Source organism: Miscanthus floridulus, chromosome 5 (genome assembly GCF_019320115.1).
Source record: "Miscanthus floridulus cultivar M001 chromosome 5, ASM1932011v1, whole genome shotgun sequence".
Taxonomy (NCBI): Eukaryota; Viridiplantae; Streptophyta; class Magnoliopsida; order Poales; family Poaceae; genus Miscanthus; species Miscanthus floridulus.
The window spans coordinates 28824317-28847744 of NC_089584.1; the positions used below are offsets into that span (position 1 = coordinate 28824317).

Genomic DNA, 23428 nt, shown 5'->3' on the forward strand with positions numbered 1-23428 from the left:
GGCGCGGCAGCACGGGAGGAATATATGTTAGGTTTGATCTTCCACCAGTTAGGCCCAACGACCTTTTGGGCCTTGTTCTCGCGTCCTGATCGGGGACGCCCAATCCTACATGGTTGGTGGGCCCCCGTCGCACAGCGCCATAAAGAAAAGGTGGGGGCCGGGGCTCGCAGTACGAGGTTCACCGTGCCAGTCACCCCACCGACATCCTAACCCTAAACCCAATCTTGAGAAGGGGCGCTGCCAGCGACGGGAAGCACCACCGACGCCGGCAGCGCCACCCCGACGCACACGCCACCGCCGAGGAAGCCACAGCGCCGACTCCTCCCTCTCCACCGAACGTCGCTGCCGACGCGCAGATGGCATCCGTCAACGAAACCCCGGCCGAAGCTTCGACCACTACGGCTTTCGATGGTTTGCTACATCTCACTCCCCTTCTCTCTGCCTCTCATGAAAATCCCGAACACCTATTCTATTCCTATGCAATACATCCCGATCTGATGAATATGACTAAAACGAAATCCAACAATGGTACCGGAGCCACGGTTCGACAAGAAATCAGATCGGGGTAAGAAAGGAAATGAAACCGACCGATCTGATGCGGACCGGGAAAAGAAAATAGAAAGAAAACCCTAAGACCTAACCCTAATTCCCCAAATCAAATCAGAGAAGGGAAAAGGGGAGGGTCGGATTCCGAGAACCCTAGACTCAAATCCGAAAGAGGGAAGAAGGGGAAGAAGAAAGAAAGAAGGGTCGAAACCCTAACCCTAACCCTAGTTTCCTATTCGGATGAACGAAAAAGAAAAGAAATCCAAAAAAATACAGAAAACCGAATCGGCAAAAATTGAACCCTAACCCTAATTTTTTCCCCATCCCCACCATGGGTTAATCCCAGTAGAGAGAAAGGACGGGGAAGAAGGTAAAAAGGGGGCGGACTCACCGTCACCGGCGCGGGAGAAGAAGAGCCGAACCGGCCTTTCGCCGGCGCGGGAGAAGAAGCCGAGCCGGGGGCGCTGGCTCGCCGGGCTCGGCCAAGAAGCGCCGCGGCCAGGCCGCTCGACGGTGGCGTGCTCACCCGTTGGGGAGCACGCGCGCCGGCGAGGGGGCCGGCGACGGCGCCAAGGCTCGCCATGGCTGCCCGCTCTGCCTTCCTCGCTCGCGGCTGCTCGGTGGCTGCGGTCATCGCTGCGGCTGAGAAGAGAGAAAGAGCGAAGAGAGAGAAAGGGCAGGAGCCGAATGAGCTAGGCTTTCAGGCCCCCCGCGCGGCGTCGGGTTTTAATCCGAGCGAAACGAACGCGCGATCGTCCGATCAGAACCAACGGCGCAGATCTGCTCGGGCCGTCGCCGGCCCAGGCGGGAGAGCGCGCAAGGGCCGAATTTCCGACCCAGGCCCAGGTTGCGGCCTGGGCGCGGGGGAGCGCGCGGGACAGCGCGAGTGGGCGGACGCTGGGCCGTCTTGGGCCGCTGCAGCGCGCGCTGCTGGGCGAGCTGGGCCGAGCCGGGCTGAAATGAAAGAAGAAGAAATTTTCTTATTATTTTCCAGGAGTAATTTTAATGCATATTTTGATGAATTTGAATGATTTTGATACAATTTTTCTGTGCAAATTTTATCCAACGATATTTTGCTCAGAAAAAACAGTAAATTTTTTAGTGCTTCTGGAAAATAATAATATGAAAAGATTATTAATGTTTCCGCTGTGCATGATAATTATTGTTCTCTTTGATTAAATTTGAACCAACGGGATAATTTAATTTTAAGAGAAATGAATTTCTGATAATTTTGATGAGATTATGATGTTGTTATTTTCTGACCAACGTTGTTAATAACAATATTATAATTTTGATCCATGAGAAATTGTGCATTAATTTTACTTCTGCCCAACGGTGATGTAAAATGTTTGCATGGATGAATTATAAGTTTTAATTTGACCAACGTTGAGTTAAAGCATGAAATTTTATGTATAAATGTTTCTTACTTACTCTGGTGTGATTTCAGGAGGCAAATGCATTGTGAACATTGCCAACATCCCGACACTCAACGGAACCAATCACCGTGTGTGGCGGGAGAAGTATGAATTGGAACTTGCGTTGGGAGAGGTCAATTTTGCCATCACCTCACCGTGTCCTACTGAGCCAGAGGACCCGGTGAGAGGTGACAATGAATCTGACGCTGATTTTGCTGCTCGAAAGCGTGATGATGCTGAAATAAGAACGAAATATAACCTTGAACATAGGCAATGGACTCTCTCCAACCGCAAGTGCCTGTTGGTAGCCAAAGCCACCATAGAAGAACAGATAAGGGGCTCAATCCCTGAATGTGCTACTGCCAAAGAATATCTTGAGAAAATCAAGAGTCAGTTTACTGGGTCTACCAAGACCACAGCAAGTTCACTGATTAAGAAGCTTGTGAATGAGAAATTCACTGGTGGTAGCATAAGATAGCACATTTTGAAGATGAACACTACGACATCCAAGCTAAAAGAAATGAATTTGAAGGAGGAGGATTTCCTGATTCATTTGATTTTTGCTTCTTTGCCAAAAGAATATGACACCTTCATTGTGAACTACAATATGCAGCCTGAAAGATGGGGCATAGAAAGACTCATCTCAATGTGTGCTCAAGAAGAGGAGAGGATAAAATCCTCACAAGGTGAATCTACTCATTTTGTGAAGGATAACAAAAGAAAGAACTTTAATGGCAAGAATTCTAAACCACAAGGGAAACCTAAGTGGGATAAGACCTCTTCCTCCAGTTCACAGGGAAAGAAACCTCAGGATTCTGAGAATCAGCAGTATGGTGGAGCTGAAAAAGATCAGTGCAAGCACTGCTTCAAGAAGGGACACTACAAGAGGGATTGTCTAGACTTCCTGAAATCTCTGCTAAAGAAAGGTGATGAATTTATTATATTTGTAGATGAATCCCTGTATTTATGTTATGACAAATCCACTTGGTGGGTTGATTCAGGAGCAACTACTCATGTTGCAAATTCCTTACAGGGGTTAAGTGGGACGAGAACCTTGCAAAGAGGAGAAAGAACGATTAAAGTTGCAAATGGAGTGCAAGCCAATGTTGAAGCCACTGGAGTTTTTACTTTAGAATTGAATAATGGTTTTGTACTTAGACTTAAAGAAGTACTTTATGTTCCCTCTTTGCGTAGAAATTTGATAAGTGTTTCGAAACTTGATGATGATGGAATTGATTGCCATTTTGGTGATGGCAAGTGTAAGATACTGGTTAATAATAAATGTGTTGGTCTTGCCTTCCGACAAGACAAGCTTTATTTATTATCTCTTGCTGAGAATGCGAACAATGTATGCGATGAGAATGTGAATGATTTCCCATCTGCGGATGTAACTAAGAAGCGGAAGAGAAGAGAATTGATACTGTCTCTTCGAAATTATGGTATTGTCGCTTGGGCCATATTTCGAGGGAAAGAATGGAACGATTGGTTAAGGAATCAATTCTCCCGCACTTAGAATTTTCAGATTTAGAACAATGTATTGATTGCATCAAAGGAAAGTATGTCAAGAAAATTAAGAAAGATACCAAACGAAGCACAGGAATTTTAGAAATAATCCACACAGATATATGTGGTCCTTTTCCTGTGAAAGTGTGGATGGTTATGACTCGTTTATAATATTCACAGACGACTACTCTCGTTATGGCAATATTTATCCAATTAAAGAAAGATCGGAAGCATTGGATAAATTCAAAATATTTAAAGCTGAAGTTGAAAATCAGCACAATAAGAAAATCAAGATAGTACGATCAGACCGAGGTGGAGAGTACTATGGGCGACATACTCCATATGGCCAAATTCCTAGACCATTCGCAAGGTCCCTACAGGAAAATAGCATAGTTGCTCAGTACTCCACACCGGGGGAGTCTCAGCAGAATGGAGTGGCTGAAAGACGTAACCGTACCTTAATGGATATGGTAAGAAGCATGATGAGTTACTCCACATTACCGATTAGTTTATGGATGGAGACACTGAAAATCGCCATTCACATACTTAATCGAGTACCAAGTAAATCGGTGCCTAAAACACCGTATGAATTATGGACAGGAAGGGAACCCTCACTTAACCATTTGCGTGTGTAGGGCTGTCCAGCTGAGGCAAAAGTGTTTAACCCAAACATAGGAAAGTTAGACTCCAAGACAGTCAGCTGCCATTTTATTGGCTATCCAGAAAGATCGAAAGGATATCGCTTCTATTGTCCTAACAGACATACGAAGATTGTAGAAACAAGACACGCTGTGTTCTTGGAGGATAACATGATCAGGGGGAGCATGGTAGCACGAGAAATCAGCCTACAGGAGAAGCGGGTACATGTACCCACTCTGATGGTTGAAGAACCATTCTTCACGCTACCTGCTACTGTTGCACCGACAGTGCAGGACACTGTAGTGCCAACACCTGTTACAAGTTCTCCCGTGGCGACAATGAATGAACATAAGGAACCTGTCCTTGAGGAACCTATCCTTGAGGAACCTATAGAACCAAATGTTGCACATGAGGAAGAACAACAACAGCCAAATGTGGAACAAGTGCCGGAGGCACCTAGAAGGTCTCAAAGAATAAGAAGATCAGCTATTACTGATGACTATGAAGTTTATAAAACAGAAGAATGTCAGATGGGGGAAGATCCCACCTCATTTGAAGAAGCCATGAGAAGCGACCACTCATCAAAGTGGCTTAAGGCTATGGAAGATGAATTAAAATCAATGAGTACCAATAAAGTTTGGGACTTAGAAAATATTCCTAAAGGAGCCAAAACAGTAGGCTGTAAATGGGTCTACAAAACGAAATATGACTCCCAAGGGAATATAGAAAGATTTCAAGCGCGACTTGTGGCGAAAGGCTTCACGCAAAGAGAAGGGATTGATTACAATGAGACGTTTTCTCCAGTCTCATGTAAAGATTCCTTCAGAATTATAATGGCACTTGTAGCCCACTATGATTTGGAGTTACATCAAATAGATGTAAAGACGGCTTTCCTAAATGGGAATTTGGAAGAAAAGGTTTATATGGCACAACCGAAAGGTTTTGTTGTAAAAGGAAAGGAAAATATGGGATGCCGCCTAAAGAAATCAATCTACGGATTGAAGCAAGCTTCAAGACAGTGGTATTTGAAGTTTGATAGAACGATAAAAGGTTTTGGGTTTAAAGAAAATATTGAGGACAATTACGTTTATGCAAAGTTCAAGAATGAAAAATACATATTCCTAATTTTGTATGTGGATGATATCTTGCTTGCTAGTAGTGATATCAATCTACTAATGGAAACGAAGAAATTCTTGTCCTCAAACTTTGATATGAAAGATCTCGGTGAGGCCTCGTTCGTTTTGGGAATAGAGATTCACCGAGACAGAAGAAAAGGGGTTCTAGGATTATCGCAAAAGGCATACATAGAAAAGGTCCTGAAGAAATTTAGTATGCATGCGTGCAGTCCTTCACCTGCTCCTATAGTCAAGGGCGATAGATTTGGGGAACATCAGTGTCCCAAGAACCAATATGAAATTGACCGAATGAAAGCGGTACCGTATGCTTCAGCTGTTGGAAGTTTACAATATGCTCAAGTGTGTACACGCCCTGACTTAGCTTTTGTTACCGGGTTACTTGGCAGATATCAAAAGAATCCAGGAATTAAACATAGGAAATTAGTGAAGAAAGTCATGCGTTATTTGCAGGGTACGAAAGGCCTCATGCTTACGTATAGAAGATTTGACTCCCTGCAGATAGAGGGGTATTCAGATTCTGATTATGCGGGAGATGAAAGAAAATCCACGTCAGGATATGTATTTACTCTCGCAGGAGGGGCTATATCATGGAAAAGCTCCAAACAAACCGTAACTACATCCTCGACAATGTATGCCAAGTTTGTAGCATGCTATGAGGCAACGGGGCAGGTGAATTGGCTGAAGAAATTCATACCCGGATTGAAAGTGATTGATGATATAAATGAACCTCTGAGATTGTATTGTGATAACAATCCAGCGGTACAGTACGCTCACAATAATAGGTCAAGTGGTGCTGCCAAACACATTGACATAACGTACTATGTTGTGAAAGATAAAGTTCGGGATCATATAATAAATCTTAAGCATATAAGTACAGAGAAAATGCTCGCGGATCCGCTCACAAAGGGCTTACCACCCAACGTGTTCAGAGAACACGTAGCCGGCATGGGTTTAAGGGAAAGCCTATGATTCCCGAACATACGAAGGGCCCAAAGAAAGTTTATATTTCAAAACGGAGAAGTATATTGTGGCTGTTAGTCCAAAGGCACTAATTGTTGTGACGATGGGACAGTTCTATGCATTAATCTGTGATGAAATAGGATGGAAGCAAGAAAAATATGAATTGAAAGTTTTGAGTACGAAATTAAAGAACGAAGAATAGATGAGAGATCAAGGGGAAGAATGTTAGGTTTGATCTCCCACCAGTTAGGCCCAACGGCCTTTTGGACCTTGTTCTCGCGCCCTGATCAGAGGCGCCCAACCCTACATGGTTGGTGGGCCCCCGTCGCACAGCGCCATAAAGGAAAGGTGGGGGCCGGGGCTCACAGTACGAGGTTCACCGCGCCGCCAGTCACCCCACCGACATCCTAACCCTAAACCCGATCTTGAGAAGGGGCGCTGCCAGCGACGGGAAGCACCACCGACGCCGGCAACACCACCCCGACGCACACGCCGCCGCCGAGGACGCCACAGCGCCGACTCCTCCCTCTCCACCGAACGTCGCTGCCGGCGCGCAGATGGCGTCCGTCAACGAAACCCCAGCCGGAGCTTCGACCACTACGGCTTTTGATGGTTTGCTACATCTCACTCCCCTTCTCTCTGCCTCTCATGAAAATCCCGAACACCTATTCTATTCCTACGCAATACATCCCGATCTGATGAATATGACTAAAATGAAATCCAACAATATAATCCACAGTGGGGGAGCGTGGAATTCCCCGTGCCTTGCTGGAGGAGACATTCCGATTCCTCGCTTTCACCTTTCGTTCACCCACCCGGAGCTTCTTTAGTCTTCTCCTTTAGCCGCGGCACGGCACGGCCCGAGCTCGGAGGGAGGGTGCCGTCGTCGCCGTTGCCGCCTAGCTGCGGGACGTGCTTTTTTTTCCGGGAAAGGGACGAAGGCGCTACGACGCGATCGGACAGTGCGCGCCTTTTGCGCTTTTGCGGGGACTTGCGGGGGTGCCTTTCTGCTCCTGAGCGTACAGACAGCCCCTTTCGTGTGCCTTTAAATCTGGTTTGAGCTGCTTCTTTTTTTTATTCAGAATAGTATTTTTTCTCACAAATTCTTCTAACATTCTTTCAACCTATCCAAATTTCTCTAGAATTCCTCCAAGCGAACAGGCCCGTGGTGACAGAATAAACACAGAGCAATTTGTTAGCCGTGTAGGTGTAGCACCGTGCTCAATTGGCCCGCCTGCGGCACGAGTACAGCTGTAGTCCCGATCCCGTGCAGTTATCCTCGGAGAGGGTACACGTACAAACTAAAGTACCCCATCCGTGCTCATCGTGGCACCTTTCCTAGTGCATATATTCCGTTCTTCAAGAAAGCCGCCCTTTTAATCCGATTGTCTTGTTAAAGATCATGCGCCGAATGTTTCGTTGCCTGGGCTCCCGAAGCCTACCTAAGGGCCTTTCATTTGCACTAGTTAGCCCTGGCTTAGGAGCCCGTTCAGACACCCAAACATGCGAAATTTGCCTATTTACTCCGGAGCTTGGTCTAAGATTACGGGCGGGCCGGCCCAAAAAGAAACAAGATCGTCAACTGCTCCTGCTCCGGATGCTGTTTCAGCCTTTCAGGTAGTCTTGCATAGTTCCATGGGCCCAGCTCTAACTTCACTCGAACAGCGGTGCTTCTGGCCAGGACAAAACTTCAAGCTCCACGCGTCACATTACTACTATTCACAGGCTCACAGTCACATCAGAAAACCTCTGATTTATCGAAACACTATTTAGTTCGCGAAATTTGGATTTGGGGCTACCGTAGCACCTTCGTTTTTATTTAGCAAATAGTGTTTAGACATTGACTAATTAGGCTTAAAACGTTCGTCTCGTAATTTCCCACCAAACTGTGCAATTAGTTTTTCTTTTCGTCTACATTTAATGCTCCATGCACGGGCCACAAACATTCGATGTGACAGGTACTGTAGCAACTTTTTAGATTTTGGGGTCCAACTAAACAAGGGCTCAGTAGTCACTACTGATCTGACCTTTAACTACCAAATTTTTAACTGAGCGCTGCTGTCAGTAGTCTACTCTGAGCGACTTCCCTTCTCATATTTTATGAGGATCTGATGAGTTTATTGCTGCTGCTACCTTATTTATTTTTATCCTCTCAGTTATGGCCCACACCGTGATTGATTAGCTTCCAGAGGACGTGAGCATCCTCCTGGATGTGGAGGCTGATGGTAGGTTCCAACAAAATCTAACCCAACAACCAGCGTATTGTATTCAGCCTTCACGAAATAAACTCTGCTTATTTATTCATAATCATTCGATTCCCTTTTTTTTCTCTGCCAGGAAAGAACCATTCGATTCCTCCTCGAGAATGCGCAAGAGAGCTGCACGTACTTCTGCACTCGTCTACATAAATAGAGGAAGAATATATATACAACCATAACGATCAAGAAATTAATAACAAAAGGGAAACTCGGAACCATATATAAAGTGGCGAGCTAATTACAAGTGGTTTCGATTATATATTCCGTGTCGATCGCTTAGAGATCGCTAGGGGATGTGATTGAGTACGCTAAATCGGCAGGCGGCCGGTAAACATGCCGGCCGCATCGCCATTAAGCCGACAAGGCCCGAAATCATCGAGCGTGTCATGCAAATCCAAATGGACTTTTTTCTTGGATTCATAATCTATTCCTTTCTTGAAGCGAAAACCGACAGAGGCAATGGCATGCAGGAGCCCCTTCCTTTTCGGCCTTGCAATCCAAGGAGTGTACTTTGGCTAAATTTAGAGTTAAATGCATCAGAGGTCCATTAACTTGTGAGGAGGTTTCGGTTAGATCCACCAACTTTCAAAGTGGCTTTTTGGGTCCATAAACTTTATACGCCGTATCACCTAGGTCCATACCTCTCCACGTTGGCTTCTCGTACTGATGTGGCATGATGCCGTGGCCATGCAAGCCAGCCGTAGCCCCGCGGGCGCGCGAGTTGAAGCCGGTGGACGGCGCTGCGCCACCCCACTTTGAAAGCTTATATCTCTCCATCCAGGCCGAATTATACTTTGGCACTTTAAGCAAAGTTGGAGATCTCGCGTAGCTCTACAGCATTTGTTACTACCTTTTGTGCCAAAACTAAACGGATTCGGAGTTAAGAGGGGACAAAGATTGATGTTTCCGTGTATTTTTGCGGTAGTATTGCATGAATACACAGCGCGGCCTCAAGGACTCGCTCTGGTCGTGGCCTGGCCGCGACGTCTCCGGCACCGGCAACCCTGAATGGAACCAGGTGTTCGCCATCAGCCACGCCAGGGCGGAGCCCACGCTGGAGATCTCCGAGTGGGACGGAGGCGCGCCCTCCCCCTGCCGAAGCCTTCCTCGGCGGCGTGTGCTTCGACCTCTCCGACGTGCCTATCCGCGACCAGCCCGATGGCCCGCTGGCGCCGCAGTGGTACACGCGCTCCAAGGTGTACCAATCGCCCAAGCTCTGGTACCTTAGGGTGTCCGTCATCGAGGCGCAGGACCTGCGCGTCCCGGCGCCGCCGCTGGGGCTACCGTTCGACGTGCGCGTCAAGATACAGCTTGGCTTCCAGTCGGCGCGGACACGACGGTCAGTGGCCAGCAGCAGCGGCTCCGCGTTCGCGTGGTCCGAAGACCTCATGTTCGTCGCGTCCGAGCCGCTCAACGATAACATCATCGTGCTAGTGGAGGATCGGTCCATGATCAAGGAACCCACGCTCCTCACCCACGCAACCATCCCGGTGACCACCATAGAGCAGCGCCTCGACGAGCGGCTTTCTACTCCGGGTGGCTGCACCTTCGGCTCTGCCTGGAAGGCGGGTACCACGTGCTTGACGAGGAGGCGCACGTGTGCAGCGACTACCGGCCGACGTCAAAGCAACTGTGGAAGCCGCCGGTGGGCGTGCTGGAGCTCGGCATCATCGAAGCGTGCGGCTTGCTGCCGATGAAGACGAAGGGAGGCGCCAAGGGGTCGACGGACGCGTACTGCGTGGCCAAGTACGACAAGAAGTGGGTGCGCGTGTCCACGCTGGAGAGCAACCGGGCGTACACGGCGTCGTACCCGCTGCTGGTGCTGCTGCGGTCGGGGCTGAAGAAGATGGGCGAGGTGCAGCTCGCCGTGCAGTTCTCGTCACCGGCGCAGCTCCCGGACACGTGGGACACGTACATGGTACATGACGTTCTTTCTAGAGGACGAGCGGCTCGTCCACTCGTACCACCACGTCGCGAGCGGCTTCGCCGCTCGGCTGACGAAGCAGGAGCTCGACGCGCTGTCCGCCATGCCCGGGTTCGTCACGGCGGTGCCGAACCAAGTTTACAAGCTGCTGACGACGCACACGCCGCAGTTCCTTGGACTGGAGCTGCCGCAGAGCGGGAGGAACTACACCTCCGAGTTCAGCGAGGGCGTCATCATCGGCGTGCTCGACAGCGGCGTCTATCCCTTCCACCCCTCCTTCAGCGGCGACGGCATGCCGCCGCCGCCGGCCAAGTGGAACGGACGCTGCGACTTCAACACCTCCGCGTGCAACAACAAGCTCATTAGCGCACGTTCTTTCGAGTCGGACCTGTCGCCGCTCGACCAGGACGGGCACGGCGCGCACACGTCGAGCACCGCAGGAGCAGGACCAGCAGCAGCAGGTCGTAGCCGCAGCCGCCGTCGTCCCTGAGGCCGCGCTCTGTATTCATACAATACTACCGCAAAAATACACAGAAACATCAATTTTTGTCCCCTCTTAACTCCGAATTTGTTTAGTTTTGGCACAAGAGGTAGTAACAAATGTTGTAGAGCTACGCGAGATCTCCAACTTTGCTTAAAGTGCCAAAGTCTAATTCGGCCTGGTTGGAGAGATACAAGCTTCCAAAGTGGGGTGGCGTGGCGCCGTCCACCGGCTTCTGCTCGCGCGCCCGCGGGGCTGCGGCTGGCCTGCATGGCCACGGCATCATGCCACGTCAGCACAAGAAGCCAACGTGGAGAGGTATGGACCTAGGTGATACGGCGTACAAAGTTTATGGAACCAAAAAACTACTTTAAAAATTGATGGACCTAACCAAAACCTCTTCACAAGTTAATGGACCTCTGATGCATTTAACTCCTGAGTTTATTAGTCGGGGCTTCAGAGTCTCCCGGAAAGCTGAAACAGCTGCCTCATAACTACTTTTATCTTGCCGACAATAAACAAATGTAAAGAGAGAGTCGTGTATATTGTCAACAGTAGGAGTACATCGGAAGAAGTCATAAAATGGAAAACAGACTTTAAAGGTCAACTGTAAATGCTTAGCTTTTTCTCTCTCTTCTATTAAAATATAAGAAAAATGCTTAGAGTTAGTTTAAAACTCGATTGTTAGAGGTGCTACACCAATTCACATGTTGGTTTTTTTTCCGTCTCTTTACACAAGATTTTCTTCTACTTTTAGAATTTCAATTATAAATTAGATTGTTGCATCATGTATCTATATTTTTCTTTGATCTTGTATGCATTTTTTTTATTTGTTGTCATAGGAAAGGATCGCGAGAGCACTTGTGTGGTGGGTCGGGCGCCCACTACGAAACCGGCCGGTCACCGTTCCATCGCTACTAGCTATGCGTCGTCTCGTTTCGTCGTCGCCACTCCCCGGCCGGTGCTATCCAACCAGGACTCCAGGAGACTAGCCATGTGCCTATCTATCGTGTACTGGTGCTGCTCACGTTCATGTATGATGTATGTCAAAGGATTTTTTTAACACTTTTTGTAAACTAATTTTAAATCTAACATTATTTTTTTTTTCAAAACTAACACTTTTGATCGCGCCTATTGCCATGGCGCGGCGAAACGCCTGTGGTGGCGCGGCGGGAGGATGACGTGGCGTTGTCGTGGCAGGTCTGCCGCGCCACTCATCTTGGCGCGGCTGTGACGCGCCAGCGCTGGTGGCGCGGTAAGGCCCAGTAAAAGCCCGCGACGCCCCCACTGCGCCTGCCCTCGCCCTCGACCCCAGTGCACTCCGCCGCCGCCTGCGCCACCGCCATTGGCTCCGCCCAGCGCTGCCGCCGCCCAGCAGCCGACCGCCAGGCACCACCACCTCGCCTGCGCCAGCTGCCGCCGCATCGCTAGTGTTGGGGCGCCAGCGCCGCCGGTCGGCGAGGCCGCCAGCGGCCATCTCATTTGGCTTGGGTGACCCCAAAAGGTCCCCACTCATATCAAGGTAGCTCCATCTCTCGATTTCTTGTTATTATGAATGTTATTTTAGTTAGGGTTAGTGATTTAGGATAGTTAGGTTAGTGAATTTGTTTATTTAGGTAGGTAGTTTTTAGGATTTAGGTTGTGTGTTGTAGTATAGTTAAGGTTTGGTTAGGTAGTTAGGGTTTAGATTACTATTAGTTAGGACTTTGGGTTTAGGGATTGATTATGTATTTATTATTTAGTTAGTTTATAGTAGTAAAGGTTGTCCGTATAGATACTAGTTTTCAAGTGTCGGTACTTAGTAGTGCATGATATGGCGATTTGGATGACTTGATGAAGTTTCGTCAAATGCTTATTTTTCTAGTGAAGTTGTTTAATATGTCTGTTAATGTTACTTTGAATATATACAAGTGCTTTCATATTGTGTTCGTATTGCATAACAAGTAGTTCAAATTTTGCAATGCTACATAATGTTAATTTGAATATTGTTAATTTGAATACTCTAACCCTTTGTTTATCAATTTGTAACAGGATGACCCCTCCCACGCGGCACCAGTTGTACCCCCGTCTTGGGTGGAGTACGACGACCCGCACCGAGCACACTTCTTGACTGACACCGACACAGAGGTGCCCTTGCCTCCTTGAGGCCCCGCAAGCACACCAAGGCGCACCAGTGGGACGAGCGTTACGCGTCGTACATACGGCGTGCCGGCTTCCTCGAGTTTGTCCATGTTGTCAACTACGGTCTTCCGCCCCTTGACCCAGCACTACTTACTGTAGCTGTAGACAGGTGCGAGTGCCTTCATTGTACGTAAACATTCTTATAATAAATTTGAGGTAACTAACAGTCGTTCTATTCTTATAACAGGTGGAGGCCTAAGACCCACACGTTCCACCTACCTTGAGGCGAGATGACCTTGACCATGCAGGACGTGAAGGCTATCTTTGGCCTTCGGTTGGGGGGACTTCCAGTGACAGGTATAGTTGACAATGATCACTGGAGGGAGCTGGTGGCTCAGTTCACTGGCTTTTTTCCATCGGACGATGAGGTTTTCAAGAAAAATAAGTGAGGAATTCAAGCCTATTTAATACTTGCATTGCTTTCCTGCAACCATTGGGTCTCATTTTCTTTGGTGAATTTTAGGAAAAGTTCCGGTGTTTCGTTGTCGTGGATCACAGAGCGCTTTGATTACTTGGACCCACAGGCTGATGAGGCTCAGATCGACAGGTTCGCTAGAGTGTGGCTCTGGAACTTCCTTGGTGCTTTCCTATTCCCAGACGCCTCGAGCAACACCATCAGCTGGATCTTTCTTGACATACTACGCTAGCTGTGGGATAACATAGCGGCATACAGCTAGGGCAGCGCAGCCCTGGCATGGATGTATCGATAGCTATGCGTTGCCTGTCGTCGCACCTTAGGGTATGCGAACCTTGGGGGTTGCTCCTACCTACTCTAGGTTTTGTGTTGGGAACAATGGCCCATTGGGAGGCCCTTGTTATTGGTTTCCCTGTAAGTACTTCGATTCACTATATTCTTCAAGGCAGTTATATATGAATAAATTATTAATGGCTAATTCATTATCGTGTTCAATGCAGCATTGGAACGGACAGGATACACTGCCTATAGCTCTATATATCTGGACGCAAGCAGAGTTAGTTAGAGGGAATGCGGGGCGCAAGTACAGGGAATACACGGACTGTCTCGACATCTTGACACAGCACCAGGTTACGCTCTCTTTACTAGCATACATGTGTCTTGTTCGATGTACACTATATCATAACCTAACTCAATTACGAAATGTTCAGGTGCATTGGTGTCCTTGGGATGCTCCGGAGCTCTAGGACTATCTGAGTCCTATCACTAGGGATGAGATGAGTCAGACAAGTATCGTTGCAATGTCCCTCTTATTTTATTCCACGTGGTCGAGATTCACTTGCCCATCAGGGTTTGCAGGCAGTTAAAAGGTCCTTGTGTGGTTTTGGTAATTGAGTGACAACCTAGGTGGACTAATTGTGTTTATGTGAGATACACAGGTGATTAGTCCATAGGTACATATGTGTGAGCAACATATGCCATGAAGGTAAAAATGGCTTGGAGATGTTGCAAAGCTCACACATGTGATGATGAAGGAGCTTATCGCACATGAGACATGACATTGAGTCATGTGATCAAGGTGAAGAAGATCAAGACAAGACTTGGCTTGATGGACCGGTTGCAAGCGTGAAGGGCAAGTTAGAGGCTTTAGAGCGATGGGCCTCGTGGCGATGAAGCTTGAGCAAGACTTAGCGCTGATGGACGAAGGCAACGGTGAAAAGTAAGTGAAGTCAAGATCGATGAACCAATATGATCACGTGATGATATGGAGTGGATCATATCATTGTTGATCGTGTTGGTGCATGTGTTGCATCGACATTGGAGGAGATGGAATGGAATGCGCAAGGCAAAGGTATAACATAGGGCATTTCATTTCACCGGTCATAGGTGAGTAGAGAAGTTTGTGACCGGGTTTAGGATAGATGGCCGTACTATCAAGAGGGGCAAACTTGTTTGCATATCGGTCATCTAAGTGCCACTCGAGTGATCTAACTTTGCATCGTTGCTAGGATTGAGTGGTGTGGCAAGTTGAGTGGCTAATCCATTGGAAAAGGTTTGTGAAAATGCTAACACACATACACATGGTGGTGTTGGCACATTTACAAAGGAGATGAAGTTGGAGTTGATGTGGATCAACTCGGCGAAGGAACAGAGGCATGGGTTCGAACTCCACCGACGGAGTGTCCACCCATAGAGTGCGGATAGTCCGATGGTGCCACCGGCGCCCTATATAGAAAAGATAGGGTCTTACAGAGTGCACCAAACGCTGGTCACGTGGTGACCGGACGCTGGAGTCCTACGTCCGGTCAGTGACTGCAGCGAGCGTGCAGGCGTCGGTCTTCGACCGGATGCTGGCGCTGAAAGTGACTGGACGCTGACAGGGCGCGTCCGGTCAGGCTGACGTACGGTGACGTAGGCGACACAGAAAAGTTGGAGAAGGACCGGACGCTGTCGCTGCGTCCGATCATGACCGACCGGACGCGTCTGGTCACGACTGGTACCTTACTGGAAACGATCGGACGCTGGGATTGCTGCGTTCGATCAGTTTGAGCAGCTACGTCTGGCCATCACTTGATCATTGAGATCAAGTGATTGAGGTTGAATGGAGGTGACACATGGCGAGCATCCGTTGACCGGACGCTAAGGTCCTACGTCCGGTCGATACAAAGGTGTAACGTGGCGAGCATCCGTTGACCGGACGCTGACATGCCGAGTTTTGCCCAGTGAAGGGGTAACGGCTAGTTTAACCCGTGGGGCTTTAAATAGAAGGTGACCTCAGACATGGCTAGCGCTGAGCACCTTGGGGGACTTTATGTCCATGCTTGAGAGTGGTTGGGAGCCCTCCATCTCACATATGCTTGATAGTGATCATCCTATTGTGTGAGAGAGTGATTCTAGTGTGATTGCATCGTGAGGTTGCATCGAGTGGCACTAGGTGATCAAGTTGCAAGCTGGTGGTGCTTGTTACTCTTGGAGGTTGCCACCTCCTAGATGGCTTGGTGGTGGTCTCCATTGAAGCCCGCAAGAAGCTTGTGCGGTGCTCCAGAGAAGGGCTTTGTGAGGGGCATTGTGCTCGCCCTGCTGGAGCCACGAAGAGCAACTCTAGTTGAGCGTGTCATTGAGCTACCCTCACTTTCAGGGTAGGTTCTTGCAGTGCCCGACGTGTGGGCTTGGCGGGTGATGCCAATTAGCCTCCAAACCACCAAGTGAGCGGTCGACACAACAGGGACTAGCGTGTTGGCAAGCACGTGAACCTCGAAAGAAAAATTACCGTGTCAACCTTGTTCTTCCCATTGGTTTGCAATCCCCTTTCACAAGCTTGTATTTATATTTCATATACATTGTGCTTGTGTAGTTGCTCTTATAATTAGTTAGCTTGTGTAGCTCACTAGTTACCTTCTTGCTTGTGTAGCATAGAAGTAGCTCCCTTGCGTGGCTAATTTGGTTTGTGTAACCTTGTTAGTCACATTACTTAGTTTGTGTAGCTAAGTAAATGCGCTCTCTAATTTGACATTGGTTGCCTTGTTATTGAGCATTGCTAGTGAGCTTAGGTGGCTTTGTGCTTTTGCTTACTAGCTTGTGTAGGAGCTCCCTTGTTGCTTGAAGTACTAGTGGCATAGGTTTGTGTGACCTTGCTTCTAGAATTGGTTAGGTGAGCTCTAGCTAGCCTGGCACCTTTGTTGCTTAATTAGTATCTTTGGAAGGTGCAAAATAGAGGGGTGTAGTCTTGGCTAGACCGATAGTTTTAATTTCGCACTTGTTTCGGTTAGCCGACACGATTATTTTTAGAAAGGACTATTCACCCCCCCTCTAGTCCGCCATCTCGACCTTACAGCAGTTTAGAAGAATGACAGGCTACTCAACACCGCTTTACTCCACCAACCAAGAATTGCACGGGCGCGTTATTGATTAATAACAAAGCTACAACTTAGAGGTGTGTATGATACAACTAACAATCATTTTGTTGCAGGTATGACCGTAGGAAGAGGTACAAGACCAAGGATTGATGCATGACACACAACGCGTACATCTAGTTATGGCAGACTAGGGACCGGCAGCCGGTCGATGCGGGTCCCCCACATGACCAGCACACCTTCAACGAGTACCTGCGGTGGCTTCATAGGTCTACGAGGACACATATCAAGCCCCCGTACACTGAGGAGGCGATTGATGAGGACGACAAGGAAGATGTGATCGAAGATGTGTACAACGTTGCCACTAGGGATGACACACAACTACAGAGAGTCCTGCTTCAAAGATACGTGGTAAGATACTCGAATGGTACAATTTGTTATCCATTTGATATTAAGTATGTGTACTAAAACTGTCCAACTGCGTTTCTATACCTAGGCGACACAATTGTCAATGCTATCCAACGAAGCATTGTTTCGGCTTCATGAGTCTAGAGGGCAGGGGCCAGGCGTTCTCGAGGCTTTTGTAGAGGTAAACATAAACTTGTACATTCCGAAAATGTTTCTTTAGTGTATATGCATTTGGGAAATGCACTAACTTTAACGTCTATTCATGCAGAAGGTGAAGCGGAGCTGTAGGAAGCTAGCTCAGAAGTTGAGCTGCATAGACGCTCCTTGGGTGGAACCCGATTACCAGGCACGGTCGGGTGCCATGTCTTCTGGCTCTTTGAGGACACCAGCCAGCACTTCTCAGCCGGTGACAGGTGCCGCTTCCGCTGTGCGTACACCACCACATTATAGCGCTGGGAAGGACCATGCAAACGATGACGACGACCCCTCGTGCTTCCGCATACAGCACCACCAGTGGGACCCTTGGCAGCAGGACGAGATCAACATGTCTCAGCTAGGTGGTGCCCCGCTTGGTACCCAAGGTGTGGGGTGTACGACCCCGGATACCCATGGCAGACCACATGGGCTGCACCCCTAGGGGTGGCCCAACCCACAAGAAGAAGCCTTGTGGGGCACGACTCTGCTCGGTGCCTTCCACAAGACATCGGGAAGATATCCTGAAGATATTACGAGATCTGTTAGGATAAGTATGATCCCAAGATTCCTATAATCAGTTATTACTTTCCGGTTATCTCTCAGATCTAACCGACTTGTAACCCTGCCTCCCGGACTATATAAGGCGGGCAGGGACCCCTCTAAAAGCACGGCATATCATACGATAGCTAATACAAACCAACAGACCACAGGAGTAGGGTATTACATCATACTGATGGCCTGAACCTGTCTAACTCGTGTGTCTCTGTTGCCTTCTTGTTCTTGATCTCACGCTCCTCTACCGATCAATCTACCTTCGTGGGATACCCCTCGAAGGACTGCTGATGATATTATGTTGACAGTTGGCGCACCAGGTAGGGGTGTATGTGCTGTTTCCTTGTCGAACAAGATGGCTTTATCTACAGGCTCTTTGTCCCTTCCGCAGCTCGGCCAGATCTTCACGGTCGGATCCATCTCGTGGGTCATCAACGTGGACGGAGTCGGAGAGCTCCTCGAGCCGGGGCAGATTGGTTCTGCGCCGACCACCCCCGCACCTACAACTGCAGATCCGATCTCGTTGTCGATTTTGAGGTCTCCTTCGGCGATGACTCGCCGTCCGCTTCCTCGCTACCAGAGGAGGCAGATCCACAACGACGATCTGATCGAATCCATCGATCGGGTCGGACTGAAGCTTGCCGACTGTCTCTCCATCGTCAAATTGGCTCTGGACACTCTGGTTCAGCGCCAACCACCCTTCGATCCAGATCTATCGGAGGCTGCCTGGGAAACTGCAAGGGTTACGGTCCTACCCTTCGGATTCACCAACGCCGCCGCCGCTTACCAACACGCCCTAAGGGGCAAACTCGCCAACCAGGTGGACTCCACCCGTCTACTCACCGACCAGGTCGCTATCCAGCTTCCACCAGCCGTCAACACGCTACACTTAGGCCGAAGCCCCGGGGCGCCCCTCCAGACCATCCTAGAAGAAACTCCAGGCTCTGAGTCTTAGGGCTCTACGGAGACCCTCGCCGAAACCTTCTCCGAGCAATTTCTCCTTCCACCCTTCCGGGGGGCGCGATCTTCAACGTCAGCATCGATAGCCCTCCTCAGAATAGCGAAACCGAGGAGGAGCGCGTTGCTCGGGAGAACCGAAACATCAACAGCGCGCAGCGGTGAGAAAACAAGGCAGCCATCGCAAGGGCCGAGGCTGCTTGGAATAATCGGCTTGATTCTCAAGGAAGACCGCTCCCGCTCCACCGCGACCTCGACGAAGAATTTCTCCGCGTCGACGGCCACGACGTCTTCAAGACTCCAAGCGCCAATTTGGCAGTAGCCGCCAATGACCTCGCTCGTTTCCCTCAGACGCCTGAGCTCGCCAAGATCGCTGCCATGCTTAAAGCGGCTCACTGTCAGGTCAATGAGATTCGTGAGGATCAGAGACCTTCGTGCTCTACTAGCATGATTCACCGATCAGCTGCACTGGGATCCAATCGCCGCCCCAGTCAAAGCCGTTTCGCCGACCAGTTGCTACCTCTCTAGGGGGGACCCAGGGGGCATCGCACCAAACACCATCGCCAGCATGACCAGGAGGTTGAACATGATGCTAGAGTACATCTCAGCAACCTCCGGGATACGCGAGGGCATATCGAGCAATGTTGCTTTGGTCACCATGAAGACGAAGTGCGTCGCCGCCAGGATTACGAAAAGGAGTACGGCAACCCGGACTCAGCCCTCGAGCCTATCCCCGACCGCAACGCCACAAACGACGGTGTCGACAACCTTGAGGGGCCTCCAGCTTTCACAAGGGCACTTCGAACGCTTCGGTGGCCCCGTGGTTTTAAGATCACCGGGGTCGAGCCCTACGAAGGAAGAATGAACCCGACTCAGTGGCGGCAAGCTTACACCACTGCTGTCCGCACCGCCGGAGGAGACACCAGTGTCATGGCAAATTATCTCCCCATCATGCTCACGCCACTCGCCATGAGCTGGTTCACCAGCCTTGCGCTGGACTCCATCGGGTCATGGGAAGAGCTTAAGAAAGTCTTCACTGACAACTATATGGCCACGTGTACTCAACCCGGCACGAAGCATGATCTCAGCTGCATCAACCAGAAGCCATCCAAGCTCCTCCATAGCTACATCCGGCGTTTCTCCGAGACGAGGAACTCTATTCCCAACTGAAGGGTCGAGATTGCGACTAGAGGGGGGGTGAATAGTCCTTTTTAAAACTTAAACACGTTGGCTAACCGAAACAAGTGCGGAATTAAAACTATCGGTCTAGCCAAGACTATACCCCACTATATATGTTCACTAGCACCTTGCAAAGATAACAATTATGCAACAAAGGTGCCGGGCTAGTTAGAGCTCTCCTAAACAATTCTAAGAGCAAGGTTACACAAACCTATGCCACTAGTATGTTAAGTAACAAGAGAGCTCCTACACATGCTAGTAAGCAAAAGCACAAAGCTAACGATGCTCACTAGCAATGCTCAATAACAAGGCAACCAATGCCTAATTAGAGAGCGCAAATACTTAGCTACACAAACTAAGCAATGTGACTAACAAGGTTACTAAAACCAAATTAGCCACTCAAGGGAGCTACTTCTATGCTACACAAGCTAGAAGGTAACTAGTGAGCTACACAAGCTAACGAATTACAAGAGCAACTACACAAGCACAATGTAAGTGAAAGTAATTACAAGCTTGTGTAAGGGGGTTGCAAACCAATGGGAAGAACAAAGTTGACACGATGATTTTTCTCCCGAGGTTCACGTGTTTGCCAACATGCTAGTCCCCGTTGAGACAAGCTTCAAGGTTGCCGCCGGTCCTCTTGCTAGTGGTGACTCGCAAGTCACACTCTCCCATGTGGAGTGCTTACCACAAGCTCTAGCACTTGACCCGGCCGGACCACTTGTCGCCCTTCGCGTCTCGCTTTACTAGAGTTGCTCTTCGCGGCTCCCGCAGGGCGAGCACAATGCCCCTCACAAAGCTCTTCTCCGGAGCACCGCACAAGCTTCTTGCGGGCTTCGACGGAGACCACCACCAAGCCGTCTAGGAGGTGGCAACCTCCAAGAGTAACAAGCACCACCGGCTTGCAACTCGATCACCTAGTGCCACTCGATGCAACCTCACGATGCAATCGCACTAGAATCGCTCACTCACACAATCGGATGATCACTATCAAGTATGTGTGAGATGGAGGGCTCCTAAGCACTCTCAAGCATGGACACAAAGTCCCCCTAGGTGCTCCACACCAGCCATGGCCGAGGGCCACTTCTATTTATAGCCCCAAGGGCTAAACTAGCCGTTACCCCTTCACTGGGCAACGGTCGGGACGACCGGACGCTCCGGTCGTGTTGACCGGACGCTGGACCTCAGCGTCCGGTCGCTCGCAGACGACCACGTGTCCCGATTCCAACGGTCACTTGACCTGACCGGACGCAGCAGCTTCAACTGACCGGATGCTGGACCTCAGAGTCCGGTCGTTTCCAGTAAGCTCCCGAGCATGACCGGACGCGTCCGGTCGAACGCGATCGGACGCACCACCAGCGTCCGGTGCTTAACCCTAAGCACTGTGCCGACCGACAGCCTGACCAGACGCACTACTTCAGCGTCCGGTCGTTTCGGACTCAGCGTCCGGTCACTGTTAAACAGTGAGACCGAATCCCTTTCTCCTCTAACTTCTTCACCCTTGCTCCAATGTGCCAACCACCAAGAGTTTGCATCCGGCGCAATAGAAAATAGACATTCCATTTTCCCAAAAGTGCCGAATCCCGCCTCGCAAGCTCGGCGGGAGGGAGAGAGGGACCCAAAACCCATCTCACCCCTGCAAACACCACCTCCTTTGTAAATGTGCCAACACCACCAAGTGTACACCATCATGTGTATGTGTGTTAGCATTTTCACAATCATTTCCCAAAGGATGTTAGCCACTCAACTTGCCACGCCACTCGATCCTAGCGACAATGCAAAGTTAGATCACTCGAATGGCACTAGATGACCGATATGCAAACAAGTTTGCCCCTCTTGATAGTACGGCCATCTATCCTAAACCCGGTCATAAACTTCTCTACACACCTATGACCGGTGAAATGAAATGCCCTAGGTTATACCTTTGCCTTGCGCATTCCATTCCATCTCCTTCAATGTTGATGCAACATATGCACCAACACGATCAACAATGATATGATCCACTTCATATCATCACATGATCATATTGGTTCATCGATCTTGACTCTACTTGCTCTTCACCGTTGCCATCGTCCATCGGCGCCAAGTCTTGCTCAAGCTTCACCGCCACGCGGTCCATCACTCCAAAGCCTTCGACTTGCCCTTCACGCTTGCAACCGGTCCATCAAGCCAAGTCATGTCTTGATCTTCTCCACCTTGATCACATGACTCAATGTCATGTCTCATGTGCAATAAGCTCCTTCATCATCACATGTGTGAGCTTTGCAACATCTCCAAGCCATTTTCACCTTCATGGCATATGTTGCTCACACACATGTACCTGTGGACTAATCACCTGTGTATCTCACATAAACACAATTAGTCCACCTAGGTTGTCACTCAATTACCAAAACCAACAAGGACCTTTCACCAACATCACGAAAGCTGAAGTCATCACCGCCTTTATCCGAGGACTCCACCATCGCGAGCTTCGCTCCAAATTCAACCGCAAGCCGTCCACCGGTATCGGTGAAATGATAACTACCACCAACCAGTATGCCGACACCGAGGAAGCCGAGGTGCGCTTCAACGAGGATGTAGGCACTCAGCGCCCGCCTCACCGTTACGACGATCGCCCTGACGACCGATGTCATAGCGACCGCCGCCCCGACGACTGCAGCTAGCATCGCGATAGCGGCCGTGATCGGACAGGAGGACACAGGCCTGGCCAAAATCGCCACCGCCGGTCAGAACACATCATCGCCGCCGTTAGTCAACCTTGCGCCAAGCGCAACTATGTCGAATAGTACCAAAAGATCCTCGACGGCCCGTGCCCTCTTCACAAGAACGCCAAACACAAGATGAAGGACTACATTGGTCTAGCTAGGGAGTTCCAGGACAAGAGGCTCGATGACGACGCCAATGATGGAGCCGGAGGTTGCCGACCACCTAGGGGCAACAACAATGCCTTTCAGGACCATGATAAGGTGGTCGCCACCATCTTCAGGGGCCTCGCCTCCACTAAGAGTAGAAGAGAATGGAAGCTCGCCGCCCGATGAGTGCTCACCGTCACTTTAGAGGAAACCACCGCTGACCCCAGCTATCGCCCATGGTCTTTGGAGTTCCATCCGGTATACTGCTGGGCTACATCGTTGGTGCTCGAGGCATCGAGCCTAATCCTGACAAGGTCTCCGCCATCACCAATATGAAATGGCCATCATGCGTCAAGGATATACAGAAGCTTATAGGTTGCATGGCTGCTCTAAGCCGCTTCATATCACGCCTCGGTGAAAAGGGCTACCTTTCTTCAAGCTCCTCAAAGCCTCTGAGCACTTCTCCTAGTCGTC

The 23428-nt window shown here is 49.4% G+C and overlaps 1 protein-coding gene across 1 annotated transcript; it reads left to right on the forward strand.

Moving 5' to 3' along the window:
- The first annotated feature begins 10138 nt into the window (after positions 1-10138).
- LOC136454461 (subtilisin-like protease 4) lies at positions 10139-10871 on the forward strand. The gene has a single exon (XM_066454881.1). It carries the CDS (start codon positions 10380-10382, stop codon positions 10869-10871), a length of 492 nt encoding a protein of 163 aa, XP_066310978.1. The 5' UTR covers positions 10139-10379.
- Positions 10872-23428: the final 12557 nt, after the last annotated feature.

Excerpts from the sequence above, each read along its gene's own strand:
- LOC136454461 (XM_066454881.1), top strand. The coding sequence starts at position 10,380 with ATGACGTTCTTTCTAGAGGACGAGCGGCTCGTCCACTCGTACCACCAC.